The following is a 16,850-nucleotide window of genomic DNA, read 5'->3' on the forward strand; positions in this document are numbered from 1 at the left end:
TAATCTAACTTGTTCTGTTGAAACTCAGTTTTCATGGCTTTTTGCCTTTTTCATTTTGCAGTGACCCCACATGATTACCATCCCCCCGGTTTTAAAGAAGGGGTAGATTCACAGTTCCTGCTATTTGACAAGGAGCCTATCAACCTGCAGGTGGGATTCGTCTCCACTGGCTTTCATAGCATGAAAGTAAAAGTCGTAACAGAGGCTACCAAAGTGACAGATTTGGAGAACAATCTGTTTCAGGAGAACAGCACTACTGAGATCACCCATCAGGGTCTAGACTGTGATGAGGAAGAAGAATGCAATGACCATGTAAGGCAAAGCTTTAGTGATTTTCTATTGTGTCAGTTAAACACAATTGATATTTTTCAGTTTCTACCCAGGGCATGTCTACACATGGAGTGTGCCAGCTATAAAAACTGAAACAGGGCTGGGCACAGTGGCTCACGCCTGTAATCCCAGCACTTTGGAAGGCTGAGGCAGATGGATCATGAGGTCAGGAGATCAAGACCATCATGGCCAACATGGTGAAACCCCCTCTCTACTAAAATACAAAAAAAAAAAAAAAAAAAAAAAAAATTAACTGGGCACGGTGGGATACACTTGTAGTCCTAGCTACTTGGTAGGCTGAGTCAGGGGAATCACTTGAACCCAGGAGGCAGAGGTTGCAATGAGCCGAGATCATGCCACTGCACTCCAGCCTGGCAACAGAGCAAGACTCCATCCCCTCCCTCTGCAAAAAAAAGAAAAGAAACAAGACTAGCCTCTAACGTCAAATAGTTTTTAATCTAAAACAGTTTAATCTTCTAAAAGGAAATATACTTTATTAGAAGAAATTGTAACTAGAAGAAAAAAGATTTTCTAATATATTTATTTTATTAAAGATATAAATTTAGAAAAATTGAGGTTTTCTACATTTATAAATGACATTTTTAGGATTGAAAAATATTCTTGGTATTTATTCATACTCATTGGAAGTATAAATCAGTTCTTAATATTGGAATAATTGGATGGGAGAAGTTGGGGAAGATAAATTTTATGGATAAACCCAAGTCAGAGTGAAAACAAATAATAATCAACTTCTGGTTATGTAGAGGGAGACAAGCTTTGGGGCTGAATCGCTGGGGATAGTCAGGTGGTTGGTGGGGTTGGAGCCAGTGGATCCAAACTGTCAGGTCTCTGAGCTCTTTATCCTCCCTTTTCTACCAATAAAGACTTAGAGTTAGATTCTTTCTAGGGTCCCGTTATGCCCTGTGTAACTCCACACCCTTAACTGGCTGTTGTCTAGATAATAATGTTAACTGTATGCCAACATTGTGCTAAAAGAGTTCTGAGTTAGACGGAAAAAATTTTAGTAGGAAGGGATGCTATAAGATCTTTTCAGGAGGTATTTTAAGATTAGAATGATAACTTGTTTGCTTAGGATAATTCGAGTCTTACTCAAAGATAGATGACTGTACTAGGTAACTTCTGAAGGTTCCTTCTAGTTCTTTAACTCTGTATTATGTTTAATACATTGAAAAGACGTTCTAGTTGTTCTAGTTTTAATTCAATTAATATAAATAATATAACCAAACAAGCAACAGATTGCTTTTCATTTTTAGTGCTTTCTCGATGTTAGACATAAAAATGTCTTTGAATTTTGGTGCAATTTTCCTCTTCCAATTTTACTCAAGGAAGATATAACTAACATAGAAAGGGTAAAAAATGAAGGCTAAGAAAAGAATGTTTCAGCAATTATTTTTTGTTGTTGTTGCTGTTGTTTTTGAGACAGGGTCTCGTTCTGTTGCCCAGGCTGAAGTACAGTGGCACAACCGTGGCTCACTGGTGCCTCAACTTATCAAGCAGTCCTCCTACCTCAGCCTCTCGAGTAGCTAGGACTATAGGCACATGCCACCACATCCAGCTAATTTTTTATTTTTAAATTTTTTGTAGAGACAAGGGTCTCACTCACTATGTTGCCAGGGCTGGTTTCAAACTCCTGGGCTCAAGCAATCCTCCACTTTGGCCTCCCAAAGTACTGGGATTATAGGTATGAGCCACCACGCTGGGCCTCAGCTAGGTTTTTATTTGTATTTTATTTTTTTGAGACAGAGTCTTGCTCTGTTGTCCAGGCTAACGTGCTGGAGTGTAGTAGTCAATCACAGCTCTCTGTAGCCTTGACCTTTTAAGCCCAAGTGATCCTTTCACCTCAGCCTCCAGAGTAGCTGTGACCATATTTGTATGCCACCACACTGAGCTAATTTTTTAATTTTTTTGTAGAGATAGGGTCTCCCTCTGTTGCCCAGGCTGATCTTGAACTCCTGGGCTTGAGTGATCCTCCTGCCTTGGCCTCTCAAAGTGCTAGGATTACTTCAAACCTGGTTAGATTTTTATCTTTTAATTAAGAATTTCTTTCTTTTTTTACCAAATGAAAGCAGGACAGCCAAAGAATGCATAGTTCAATGGATAGATTAAATTCAGGAATGTGATAATCCTTTCCAAGCAAACTTTTAGTTGAAATTATGTGTACAAGGATCTGGACTTTGTGGTAAACTCAGTTGATTGAAGTTCCTCTCTCAGCCAGCCAAACATATGGGAGAATTTAGTAAGTCTAGTGAAGTGGTCACTGTCACTTTACCACTAAGGATTCCTTTTTTTTCTTCATGGAATATATGGAACACACACACACACACACACACACACACACACACACACATTCATACGTGTGTATACATATGTAGAACCTTTATTTCTTTAAAAATTTCATTTTGAGATATACCATGCATATAGTAGAGTGCATAAAAATTATATGTACAGTTTAAAGAATAATGAGAACCTCCATATATCCTCCATTTAGGCCAAGATGTAGAACATTGCTACTACCTTAGAAACCACCACGTACCCCTTCCTCATTGCACACCCCCAAGGTAACGACTCTCCTGATCTTCATGATAACCTTTCCCTTGCTCTTCTTTATAGTTTTGCCATGGATGAGTACATCTACTCATTTAAAATTTTTATATCAAAGTAATCATATTCTGGGTATTCTTCTATGATTTTCTTCTTTTGCTTGAACCTCAAAATTGAGATTTAGCCATTGTGTGTGGTTGTTGTTCTTTCATTTTCACTGCTGTAGAGTATTCTACTCTTGATAGACACCTGATAGACATTCTTTTTCATTGTTATAAACATTCATGTGCATACCTACCATACCCCTGTCAAAGAGGTCTCTTGGGAATGTATGAAATAGTTCTAGGCTTGTGTATTTTCAACTTTATTATGTAACGCAAAACTGTTTTCCAAAGTGATCTTACCAACTTACCCACTACCAACAGTGGAAGAGTGAGCCCTACATTCTTGCCAACACTTATTGTCAGAGTTTATGTTTTCTGCCAATCTGCTAGATATGAAATGGTAATGCCTCATGATGTTAATTTGAATTTTCCTGATTATTTATGTGTTTGTGTATCTTTTCTTTGGCCATCCTATTTTTCTCATATTAAATAGCTGTTCATGTCTTTCATACATTTGTCTATTGGGTTATTTATCTTTTCCTCAGTGGTTTAAAAAATATGTGCTCAGTAATAATTCTTTTTCACTCATTTATGTTGCAATTTTTTTTTTCATGTTTGTGGCTCATCTTTTTACTTTCTTTAAGAGGTCTTTTGATAAACATAAGTTTTAAATTTTAATATAGTCTAACCTTTTCCTTTAATATGTGCATTTGGAGATCCTTAAGGAATTCTCTATCTGAAGTCATTAATAATATTCTCATATTTTATTCTAAAAGTTTTAAAGTTTTTCTTTTTACATTTAGGTTTTTAATCCACTTAAAGTTTATTTTTGTTTATGGAATGAAATAGACCAGACCTCCTTAACATTTTTAAATTTGAGTATAATAAACATACAGTTAAATATATGTATAATAATTATACAGCTCAATAAATATTCACAGGCTGAATACTAGAGCTGAGATGAGGGTGATACAAGCAAGGTGCCTAGGGAGCATGTTTAAAGGAAGATCTCAGGTGCCAAGAGTAAAGGCCTTCTTAAATTTTGCCCGCTGGACATCTTGCTTGCTTTGTCTTTGTCGCAGCCCTACTGAATAAACATGTGAAAGAAGCGCTCACATAAAGAAACAGAATTCTATTGGACCCCGAGAAACCCCCAGTTTTACTTTACAGTCACTATTCTACTCAACAAGACTATTGCTATCCTGACTTCTATTTGCATGGATTAGTTTCTCCTATTTATTGTATAGACATTGAATCATAGAGTAGTTTTACATGTTGTTGTAGACCATGCTGACAATTTATTCATTCTATTGTTGGTGTACACATTCTATTTTTGTCTACAATGGATAAATATACTTTGAATATTCTGGAACATGTTTTTTAGTGAAATAACTACACATTTCAGTGGGAATAGAACTACTAGGAGTAGAATTGCCTGGTCAAAGTATATGTATATTTAGTTTTAATAGGTAGAGCAAAATAGTTTCCAAAGTAGTTGTGCCAATTTACACTCCCATCGGCAATGTATGAGTTGTGGTTGCTTTACTTTCTCACTAATCTTTGGCATTTTCCATTTTTAAAATTTTAGCCGTTTTGGTAGGTGTGCAGTGGTATGTCATTGTGGTTTTAATTTGCATTTCCCTGGTGACTAATGAAGAGGAGCACCTTTTTATATGTTTACTGGCCAAGTTGAATATCTTCTTTTGTGAAATATCTGTTCAAATTGTTTGCCCCTCCCTTGCCTTTTTTTTTTCCTCTTGGATTGTCTTTCATTCTTACTGATTTGCAGGAGCTCTGCAAATATATTCTGCATATAAGTACTTTGTTGGATACATGCATTGTGAATATCTTCTTCAACTTTATGAATTTCCTTCTTAATGAAGTGTTTTGTGAACAGTTCTTAATTTTAATATATTCTAATTTATCAGTCTTTTTGGCTGTATTCAGAAGTCTTTGCTACTGCTCGAGACATTTTTATCTACTTCAAAATTTATAGAGATGTACTTTATGTTTTTCTCTTAAAAAGGGAAATAATTACAGAAACAGAAGACAGATTTTTTAAATTATAAAAACCTCCATGAATAACTTCATACCAAAAAATATGAATACCTGGCCTTTCTCTCCTCTACCTTCAGGTATTCATATATTTTGGTATGAAATTATTAGTGGAAGTCTCATAATTTTTAAAACATCTTCTATTTCTGTAGTTATTTACCTTTTTTCATATCTGGTGCTGTTCATTTGTGTGTCATATATTTTTCTTATGTTTGCCAAAAATTAACATTTTTTATTAGTCTTTTCAAAAAGTCATCTTTTGGTTCTATTGGTTTTTTTTTTTTTGGTTTTCCATTTCATTTACAAGTAATCCTCCCACCTCAGCCTCCCAAGTAGCTGTGACTATAAATGGGTGCCACCACACCTGGCCAATTTTTGTACTTTTTGTAGAGACAGGATTTCACCATGTTGCCCAGGCTGGTCTCGAACTCCTGAGCTCAAGCCATTTGCTGGCCTTGGCCTCCTAAAGTGCTGGGATTATAGGCGTGAGCCACCATGCCTGGCCCATCTTTGTCTTTTTCTATTTCTCTGGTTTGGTTTGTCTTTCTGACTCCAAATTGAACTTTCCATAAATGTATAGACATGCATATCCTACAGGTACCTTAGATTCAGCATCTTCAAATGGAATTTTAACTCCTGACCAGACATGCACTTCCTCATCCTAGGTTCCTTATCTTGTATTGCACCATCACTTTTCTAACCAATCTGACCAGGAACGGGTTCAACTCCTATTTTCTCCTCACTTCCTACATTCTTTTGGTACACCATTCCCATGTGCTTTGCCTCTGATGTATTTATCAAATCTGGCACTGTTACCACTGTGCTGATTCAGGCTGTCATCATTGCTTTCTTGGTGAATGATAGCTGACTCTTCTAACTAGGTCTCCTTGATGTCATTATTGTCTCTCCAGTCAGTCTTCCAGAGTGTCAGAGAATGAGGCACTCAAATATTTCAAATATTTTAAGTTGATTTATTTAGTGTAATTGCAAAGGGCAGAACAAGAACCAGTAGATGAAACTTATGTTGATTTTGGCTCAATAGAAGGAAAAATTTTATCTTTAAAAATTTTAAAGCAATATTATTATAACATTAATCTAAAAAGCAATGAAAATCTTCTGCTGTCCCACCATCCTATCAATAGTGTTTTTATTTTTATATGTCCCATCCTCTCCAGTATTTTTTCATTGATTTATATATTTGTATATGGTTTTAATCATGGTATATGTGAATTTTTTTGTCTTTCTTTTTATTGTAAATTTATTTTTATACTTAACATTATTGATTTTAACATTATACTTAACATTATATGATCCACCTTAATCTTTATATTTTTAATTTTAATGATTTCTTGTTTTTTTTAGGCATACTACCATTTCCCTATTTTGAAACATTTAGGCTAATTCCTGATTTTGCTATTATAAAGTGTTGTAATAAATACCTTTGTACATGTGAAAGCATTTAAAAATTTTTTCTATGAATATAGTATCAAGAGTGAAATTTACAGAGCTTAAACATTTGTATGGCTCTCAAATGAGTAGTACCAAATCATTTTCCAGAAGCTGCCAGGTTCTCCACCTCCTCAGGGTTGATTTTCTAACAATGATAACTACTTAAACCTGGTTGCCTTGTGAAGGTGTGAGCTCCAGTGTCACAAGATGTGCTCAAGTGCAGTTATGCACGTGTTCAAGAGAGAGTAGATGATTATCTCTAGGGTGTTGCAAAAGTAAAATCATGATTTAGGGGGAAGATTGAACTAGATTGATCTCTGAGATATCTTTCATGCTAGGATTCTCTGGGAATAATGCCCTGCTAAGCACTGTGAGGAAAACAAAGACATATGAGATATAGCCTGTGCCCTTTAGAATTGTGGCTGAAGAGATAACACCTACATCATGTAATAAAAAGATACTACTAGACAGTGTATGAATGATAGAAATAATATTAACAATTTCGAGCACTGTTCTCAGAGTTTTACATATATTATCACTTTCAATCTTCCTAGCTATTTTAAAAAGTAGATACTATTGTTACCCTCATTTTACAAATGAGGAAACTGAGCCAGAGAAATTAGCCTGAGACTCCATACATAGTGAATACGTAACAGAGACAGAATTCAAACCCAGGCAGTTGAACTCCAGAGTACTAGGGTTACAGAAAAAAGGATAAACTGGCACTGTGTGGGAAAGTTTCATTAAGTTGGTGATCTTTTTTTTTCTTTTTTTTTTTTTTTTGAGATGCAGTCTCACTATGTTGCCCAGGCTGGTCTTGAACTCCTGGGCTCAAGAAATCCTTCCACTTCAGCCTTCCAAGTAGCTGAGATTATAGGCATGTGCCACCATGCCTAGCTTGATTTGGTGATTTTGTGGATGAATCATATTTCGATTGGCAGGGATCAAGGCAGAGGACATTCTAGGCAAGTTGGAAAGTCCAGTATGGTAGCAGCAGAAATTCTGTCTCTATGACTTAGAATTACAATACTGAATGTTCCACATCTTTCCTGTATCCTACATGGCTTTGCTGAAATTTCTTTACTCTTGGTAACCTCTAATGCAAAGATTTTTTAAAACTTTAAAAATAATTTATAATTTAAATTTTATTTAAAATTAAAATAGAAAGTTTATAAAATCTTGATCAAACAACTTAAACTGCTTTTCTACCGATGATCTATAGTAAAGAAGGAATTTAACACAATCATCTTGTGAGACTGTTAAAAATAAAAAGATTTTAATACAATTTTCTTTTTCAGGTTATTTCTTATTTAAGTCTCAGAAAGGCAAATATAACAGGGTTTCTACTAATAGTTGAAGTTATTCAATAATTGTATTTTTCACTTTCTGGTGTGATTCTTAAGATCCAAGGAGTAATGTGAAAGTGAGATTATAATTTATCAATGGATTCAGAATTGATAAAAGCACACATGCTTGAAACTTAAGAATTCTTAAATTATAAGAACTCTAAAAACCTAACTCCACTTGAAAAATAGAACATGAAATTGTCCAGGGAATCTCAGGACAATACAGGGTTCTGTAAAACTGCTTGAAAAACCCTGTCCAAAATGCCTAAATGTGTAAATGTGTCCTTATCAATTAATCTGCCCCCACCCCAACACTTTCAGGACAGGTCTTTATTCTTTTCTTTTCTCTTTTTGGAGTCAGGGTCTCATTCTGTCACCCAGGCTGGAGTGCAGGGGTGCGATCTTGGCTCTATGTAACCTCTGACTCCTGGGATCAAGCCGTTCTCCCACCTCAGCCTCCCGAGGTGTGCGCCACCATGTCTGGCTAATTTTTATGTGTTTTATAGAGACAGGGTTTCACCACGTTGCCCAGGCTGATCTCCATCTCCTGAGCTCAAGCAACCCACCCTCTCCCACCTCCACGTCACTAAGGACTAGGATTACAGGTAAGAGCCACCATGCCTGGTCAGGTCTTCCTTCCTAAAAGGGGTGTTTTGGGCCTAAGGTGTAGCTAGTAAGGCTACACAAACACAAAGGTACCTCAAATAAATCTGGGAAGTTGGTTTGTTTTCTCCCTGTCATAGTCAACTGGACAGATAGCAGTGGACATGCACACTGAAGACAACTTCCTCTAAAGACTCTTAGACAGGCTTCCTCAAAGAACTAACCTATATGGTGCTAATCAACATATGTTCTGTAATTTGTTGTAGAATCTTACTTCAATATATGCCAAGTTTAAATGCTGAGGGAAAAGTATTTCTTTTCAGTAGAGATAGTTAACCCAGTCCCCTTAAAAATCTCTAGTAATTACTTACAGAGACAGCAATAAAAGGATGGAGGGCTAATGTTGGGCAGGTCTGTTTTGGAGACTAATTGTTCCAGTTTATTAGGTCATTATAGTTCTTTGAAAATTAATATTTTAACCATATTTTTAGGCAGGGGTCTACTATAATTTTCTAATTTTCTGAAATACTTATGTGTCTTTATACCTCCAAATACAGTCACTAGACACTCTCTACAGCTTTTCTTCTAGGCCTTTCTTTTGCAACTAGAAATCTTGATCCAGAATAGTATTTTTTTCATCTGTAACATATTAATTTCAATGAAGCATAAATAATTCATACAAATGATGTTTTTTTGAGAATCAGCTGAAGGCAAAGAATACCGTTTTCTTATAAGAGCCACAAGTATTTTTAAAATTTATTCAATCATCTATCATTTGATTTAATTACAATGAATGGTTTGCTTTTTAAGCATATTCCAAACATATGCACTCCATTTCACTATTTTCTAAGTGTAATAAAAATGGTTTGCATTTTGCCTGGATTTCTGCATCTTATTTCAATTTAAAGTAATGTTTTGTTTTGCTTTTCAAACAAGAGTCTCGCTGTGTTGCCCAGGCAACCTCCTGGGTTCAGGCAATTATCCTGCTTCAGCCTCCAAAGTAGCTGGGACTACAGGCACCTGCTACCATGCCCAGCTAATTTTTTTGTTTTGTTTTGTTTTTTTATTAGAGACAGGGTTTCACTATGTCGGCCAGGCTGGTCTTGAACTCCTCCTGACCTTGTGATCGCCCCACCTTGACCTCCCAAAATGGTGGCATTACAGGCGTGAGCACCATGCCTGACCAAAATTATGATAGCTTTTTTCTTTTCGATGAATTCCACCAAAGAATCCACAAATTATAACAATATGTAGTTTACCTGATGTAAACTACATATTTTTTCCTCCATGAAGCTTATTTCTCACTCTTTTGTGCCATCACAATTAAAGTGCAAATGATTTATTCTTAAGAAATTAGAATGTAGAGTACATTGTTTCCAAGGTAAATGGTAACATTTAAGTATGGACTAGAAAGATATTTTTCTGAATTCCTTAGAATTGCTTTGTATTCCAAATAGTAGATTAAAACAAGAGCCTTTTCATTCAGAACCTATTTTCTCCCACTAAGCTCTGAAGTTTTGTATTTTTTGAGGTATAATCTGATGATTTTCATAGCATCATATCTCCTGAAGCATATATGCCTTCTTTGATATAACCTAGTGTTGGCAAGAATATCTCAGATTCTTGGAAGTGGGATTGATTATTGGAAGCACTGGAAGAGGCACATTATTTACAGAAAATATCCAGCCTTAAAAACCACACATCAGGCCGGGTACAGTGGCTCATGCCTGTAATCCCAGCACTTTAGGAGGCTGAGGTGGGCAGATCACTTGAAGTCAGGAGTTCGAGACCAGCCTGGCCCACATTGTGAAACCCTGTCTCTACTAAAAACACAAAAATTAGCTGGACATGGTGGTGTGTGCCTGTAATCCCAGCTACTCAGAAGTCTAGGGCACGAAAATCACTTGAACCTAGGGATTACAGGCGAGAGCCACCATGCCTGGTCAGGTCTTCCTTCCTAAGGAAGGAAGGTTGCAATGAGCTGAGATTGCGCCACTGCATTCCAGCCTGGGTAACAGAGTGAGACTCGTCTCAAAAAAACCACACACATCATTCTGTCTTCGTCACGAGACTGTAGTCCTTTTCATTAAGTTTCCTTTTGTCAAACAGAAAATTCTTTTCAATTAATTTTTCTGTTTTGCAGTCTAGAATGTAATTGTTATCCTCTGTTAACTGTGCAAAGAGAAATGAAAGTTGGTTGGCTTTCCCATCAGTCTTATAAGTCATTTCTTTTTTTGTATGAATCATTCTATAACATATCAGACAATTATTTTCTTCCTTTTGTGAGTTGGAAGAGCCACACTGGTTATCTGTATATGTTTCACTTACATTAAAAACATATATTGATATGTATTATAGCAGAAAAAAAGTCAGGTATAGTGACTAATCTTAGAAATGCTTTGGATGTTACAATTAATAAGTCCTAGCATTAAAATAATTAAATTTTGTTTACAAAAGAGTAAGAACATTCCATTTGGTTAAAAAAGAGATGCCCATAATAATACAATATTATCATTACACCAAAATCAATGAAATATTAGATTTCATTTAAATTCAAATGTTTTTCATAGTGACTTTATTGAGATTTTATTCAATTGCACATTGGAAAAAAGTATAATGATAATGATACCCAATTTCCTATGACTATATTCAGTTGGCTGATTTTTCTAATACCAGTATGTGTTTTAAAGTTTTCTATTTGATGCTAAATTGTCTGTTGGTACACAGATGAGATTATGCTTGTAAAAAAATCTAGGCATCATAAGGGGAGTAATTCTTTTAGCATTTATATTAGGATCTCAAAATTGAGAGTTAAGACTTTAGAAGACCATTGTCCTTCTAACAACGGTAAAGTTAGAAACACAATTGGCGCTTTGTATCTGTGGGTTCTGCATTAGTAGATTCAGCCAACTGTGGGTTTAAAAAAAAAAGGATGGTCGGGTCTGTACTGAACATCTACAGGCTTTTTTTCTTGTCCCGCATTAGTCTCTAAGCAATACAGTATAACTATTTATGTAGCATTTATGTTGTATAGGGCATTATAAATAACCTAGAGCTAATTTAATGTATATGGGATGATGTACATATGATATGCAAATACCGTGCCATTTTATATAAGGGACTTGAGCATCCATAGATTTCATGCCTGTGGGTGTGGAGTATGTGTGCCCTGGAACCAATTCCTCATGGATACAGAGGGATGACTATATACTTTATGAGCCATTACCTAGGTGTGCTTTTTTCTGCGCAATTGAGGGCTCTTTCTGCTTTGATAACCAAAGTTAGAACAAACGTTATCACTAAGGGTATCATTTTGACATTTAAACAAGGCTACATGAAGCTCCTTGTGAAGAAGGTTTAAAAGAATGTTCTACTGGGGCTGGGTATGGTGGCTCAAGCCTGTAATCCCTGCATTTTGGGAGGCCAAGGCAGGCAGATCATCTGAGGTCAGGAGTTCAAAACCAGCCTGGCCAACATAGTGAAACCCTGTCTCTACCAAAAATACAAAAAATTAACCACGCATTGTGGTGGGTGCTTTTAATCCCAGCTACTTGGGAGACTGAGGGAGGGGAATCACTTGAACCCAGGAGGTGGAAGTTGCAGTGAGCTGAGATCACACCATTGCACTCCAGCCTGGGTGACAGAGCAAGGCTCTGTCATCAAAAAAAAAAAAAAAGGTTTTACTATATTCTAATCAACAGTAGGTTATCAGCATTTATTCAGTCAATAAATTTATATTGAGGCCTACTATGCTTGAGTCATCATAGGAGGGTAGTGTACACAAAGATAAATAGGCCAAATCCCTGATTTAAAATTGATTAGAGGAAGTGAAACAAACAAATAGCTATTTATTATATAATAATAATAACCACCACTTATTAAGTGCCCACAAAAGGCTCTGTATATATGTGACCCTAATTAATCCCAACAACTTTGCATGATATTTTATAGCTGAAGAAACAGAAGTTCAAAGACATTAAGTAGCATGTTCAAGATTGCCCAACTAGAGAGCATCAAAATCAATATTTCAATCTCGGTCTCTCTGGCTCCAAAACTCATACTCAATTTGTTAAATCATATATTCACCCATGTAGGGGATAGTGTATAAAATCTCAGAAGAGAGGTAAAAACCCTATATTAGAATGACCAGATTCCACTTTCACTCATGAAAGAATAATGTAAGAGTTACCCTCTTGCTGTCAACAACTAGAAAACTGGGTAAAATATATGAAGCAACTGTTTTCAGACATTAGACAACAGGCATGCGGGAATGGAATCCTTGACAGAAGAAAAGTGAGATAAGACTTAAAAAAACAGCAGTATCTATGAATGTGTGTGTGTGTGTGTGTGTGTGTGTGTGTGTGTGTGTATTCTTCCTACTAGTTCTGTTTCTCTGGAGAACCCTGACTGATATGTTGCTGAACTCATTAAAGAGTTCTAATAGTTTTTTTAGAGGATTCCTGAGGATTTTCTATATACAAAAGCATGTCATCTGCAAATAGCTATAGTTTCACTTCTTCCTTTCTGATCTGGATGACTTTTATTTCCTTTTCTTATCTAATTGCCCTGGCTAGAACCTCCATTACAATGTTGAATAGAAGAAGTGAAGAGACATCCTTGTCTTTTTCCTATTCTTAGAGGAGAAGCATCTAATTTTTCACCATTAGGTATGGGTCTTTGTTTCAGGTGCCCTTTGTTATGTTGAAGAAGTTCCCTTCTTAGTCTGCTGAGTGTTTTTTAAATCATGGAAGGGTATTGGGTTTTGTCAAATGCTTTTTCTGCAGCTCTTGAAATGATCATGTGATTTTTGCACTTTATTCTTATTACATTGATTGATTTTCAGATATTAAGCCAAGCTTACATTAATTGATTTTTAGAGATTAAGCCAAGCTTACATTCCTGAGATAGATCCCTCTTTATCACTGTGTGTGTCTGTGTGTTTGTTTATATTGCTAGATGTTTTGCTAATATTTTGTTGAGGATTTTTGTGTCTAATGTGTAAGAGATATTGATCTGTAGTTTTCTTGTGTTGCCTTTGGTTTTGGTATCAAGGTAACACTGGCTTCATAAAATGAGTTGAATTAGCCCAGTGTGGTGGTACACACCTGTAATCCCAGCTACTTGGGAGGCTAAGGCATGAGAATTGCTTGAGCCTGGGAAGCGGAGGTTGCGGTGAGCTGAGATTATGCCATTGCACTCCAGCCTGGGCAGCAGAGTGAGACTCTGCTACTTGGGAAGCTAAGGCACGAGAATTGCTTGAGCCTGGGAAGCGGAGGTTGCGGTGAGCTGAGATTATGTCATTGCACTCCAGCCTGGGCAGCAGAGTGAGACTCTGTCATAAAAAAAAAAAAAGTTGAAAAGTTTTCTTTCACTCATCTACTTTTTGGAAGAGTTTGTGAAGAGTTGGTATTGATTCTTTTTTAAATGTTTGGTAGAGTTTAGTGGTGCAGCTGTCTGTTACTGGGCTTTTCTTTTTGTGGATAGTTTTAAAAATTATTTTTATTTATTTATTTTATTATTTTTTTCTTTCTTTCACAAGCAGGTGTGATTTTTTTTTTTTTTTAATAGAAAAGAAGTCTTACTCTGTCACCCAGGCTGGAGTGCAGTGATGCAATCTTGGCTCACTGCCAACCTCCGCCCCTCACCCTGGGTTTAAGCAATTCTCTTGCTTCAGTTTCCCAAGTAGCTGGGACTACAGGCACAAACCACCATGTCTGGCTAATTTTTTTGTATTTTTAGGAGACAGGGTTTCACCATGTTGGCCACGTTGTTCTCAAACTCCTAACCTCACGTGATCTGTCTGCCTTGGCCTCCCAAAGTGCAGGGATTATGGGTGTGAGCTGCCGTGCCCAGCCTTTTTTTTTTTTTCAAATTGCGATTTCAGCAAGGTTGTGTTTCATGTCTTTTTATTGTACCTCTATTCCTCCTTGACTTGTTTTCCTTTGCACCGAGTGAATGAAGCATTTTAATTTCTTTAATAATTTTTCACTATTTTTTTGAATTTCTTTAGTAGTTACACTAGGGTTTATCATGCATATTCTAAGTTATCAGACTCAGTTTCAGGTTTATACTGGCTTAATTCCAGTGAGACAGGGCAATATTATCCTTATGTAGTCTATTTTCTCCCTTTTTTGGTATTATTTTTATGCATATTACATCTATTAATGATACGAGCTCAACAATTATTGCTATAATTGCTGCTTTATCATCTATAGCTATTTCCTTGCCCAAACGGCTGTTCTCCTACTTACCTCCTTTGTGCTGTTATTGGCAAATATGCTACATTTGTTTAAGTTTTAGGTCAAACAATATACCATATGCATTTTATTTTATATAACTTATATAAAATTTAGTTCATTTAAGGTAAGAAAGGAGAAAATGTTCATTTTGCTGAGAGAAATTAAAGAAGACCTGAATAAATGCAGATATGTACCATATTCATGGATTGGAAGACTCAATTAAGATGTTAATTTTCCCCAAATTGATCTATACATTCAATGCAATCCCACTAAAAACTTTACAGCCTTTTTTTTTGTAGGAATTGACAAGTTGATTCTAAAATTTAATTGGGAATGGAAAGAGCCTAGAAAAGTCATAAAATTTTTGAAAAAGAACAAAATTAGAGAACTTTATCAGATTTCAAGACTATAAAAGTACAGCAAACAAGATAAGGTGACATTGTGCTAAGGATAGACAGATCAGTGGAACAGAATGCAGAGTTCAGAATTAGATCCACACATATATAGTCAATTAATTTTGCATAAAAGTACCAAGGTAAAATAGTTTTTTTTAACTAGTAGTACTATTTTTTTCCATATGGAAAAAAAAATGAACCTCAATCCTTACCTCACATTGTACACAAGATTGACTACAAATAGATTAAAGACCTACATATAAGAGCTAAAATTATAAAACTTCTGGAAGGAAACATGGGATAAAACTTTCAGGAAAAACTTCTTAGGCAGTACCCTAAAAGTACTAACCATAAAAGAAAAAAATACTGATAAGCTGGACTTTATCAAAATAAGAAAAACTTCTCTCCCAAAGACATTATTAAGAAAATGAAAAGGCAAGCCAAAAACTGGGAAAAAAATATTCTTAATAACTATATCTAACAAATAACTTGTATTCAGACTATATTTAAAAAACATCTGCAGCATAATAATAGACAAACAACTCCATTTTTTAAAATGTCAAGAATTTGAAGACACATCACAAGAAAATATATATTAATGGGCTGGGCACGGTGGCTCACACCTGTAATGCCAGCACTTTGGGAGGCCCAGGTGGGAGAACTGCTTGAGCCCAGTAGTTCAAGACCAGCTTAGGCAACATGGTGAGACTCTGTCTCTACACAAAATTTAAAAATTAGATGGGTATGGTGGTGCTTGCCTGTGGTCCCAGCTATTGAGGAAGCTGAGGCAAGAAGATCGCTTGAGCCCAGAAGGTCGGGGCTACTGTGAGCCTTGATTGTGCCACTGTACTCCAGGCAGCCTGGATGACAGAGTGAGACCCTGTTTCAAAGAAAGAAAGAAAGAAAAGAATAAAAGAGAAGAGAAAAGAAAAAAGGAAGGAAAGAAGGAGGAAGGAAGGAAGGGGGAAGGGAGGAAGGGCCAAATTAGCTCATGAGAAAGATTCTCTATATTCTTAGTCATCAGAGAAATGCAAATTAAAACCAAAATGAAATACTAGTTTACATCACTAGAATAACTAAAATTAAAAGTATTGACATTACCAAGTGTCATCAAGGATGTAAAACTTTTGGAATTCTCATACATTGTTGGTGGGTGTGTAAAGTGATACAAGTGCATTGGAAAATATTTTATCAGATTTCTAAAAAAATATGCTTACTATATGATGCAGACATTTTCACTTCTAGGTATTACCCAAGGGAAATAAAGACGTACAGTCACAAAAAGACCTGTACATGAATGTTCATAGCAGCTTTATTCATAATAGTACCAAACTGGAATCAATCCTCATATCCATCAGTACGTCAAAGGATCAGCAAATTGTGGTATCTTTGTACAGTGAATTATTACTAGCAATAAAAAAGAACAAACAACTGATACATACAAAACTGTTAATGAATATTTAAAATTCAGAAAAAATTCAGACACATCAACACCTGTGAAAAGAATGGGGAAAAAAAAGAAAAATTTAGACGCAGAAGACTAAATACCGTATAATTTTATTTACATGAAATTCTGAAGGAAGCAAACTAAGTTTATAATAAGAGGAAACAAATAAGTGTTTGCCTGGTGTGGGGGTGGGATTTAGTGCAAAGAGGCATAGCAGAACTTTTTAGGGTGATGAGATGTTTTATATCTTGATTGTGGTGGTGGTTACAAGGATATATACATTTATCAAAATGCAAAGAAAAACATCTAAAATAGGTGCA

The 16,850-nt window shown here is 35.8% G+C and overlaps 1 protein-coding gene across 8 annotated transcripts in view; it reads left to right on the forward strand.

Annotated features, from left to right (window-relative positions):
• Positions 1-16,850, forward strand: part of HORMAD2 (HORMA domain containing 2) — a 91,164-nt gene that overhangs the window by 45,880 nt on the left and 28,434 nt on the right. For 3 of the 8 annotated variants that reach the window (XM_012464983.2, XM_012464985.2, XM_021666176.2), the window contains one exon: positions 62-312. In XM_012464983.2, the coding sequence (XP_012320406.2) occupies positions 62-312 (251 nt within the window). Of the gene's footprint in view, positions 1-61; positions 3,506-8,352; positions 8,452-16,850 lie in introns of those variants that run through there. The other 5 variants (XM_012464982.2, XM_012464984.2, XM_064367891.1 and 2 more) reach the window with 3 other exon arrangements.

The sequence above is a fragment of the Aotus nancymaae genome, unplaced genomic scaffold (assembly GCF_030222135.1).
Source record: "Aotus nancymaae isolate 86718 unplaced genomic scaffold, 86718_ANA_hifiasm-v0.15.2.pri h1tg000076l, whole genome shotgun sequence".
In the NCBI taxonomy this organism is placed as follows: domain Eukaryota; kingdom Metazoa; phylum Chordata; class Mammalia; order Primates; family Aotidae; genus Aotus; species Aotus nancymaae.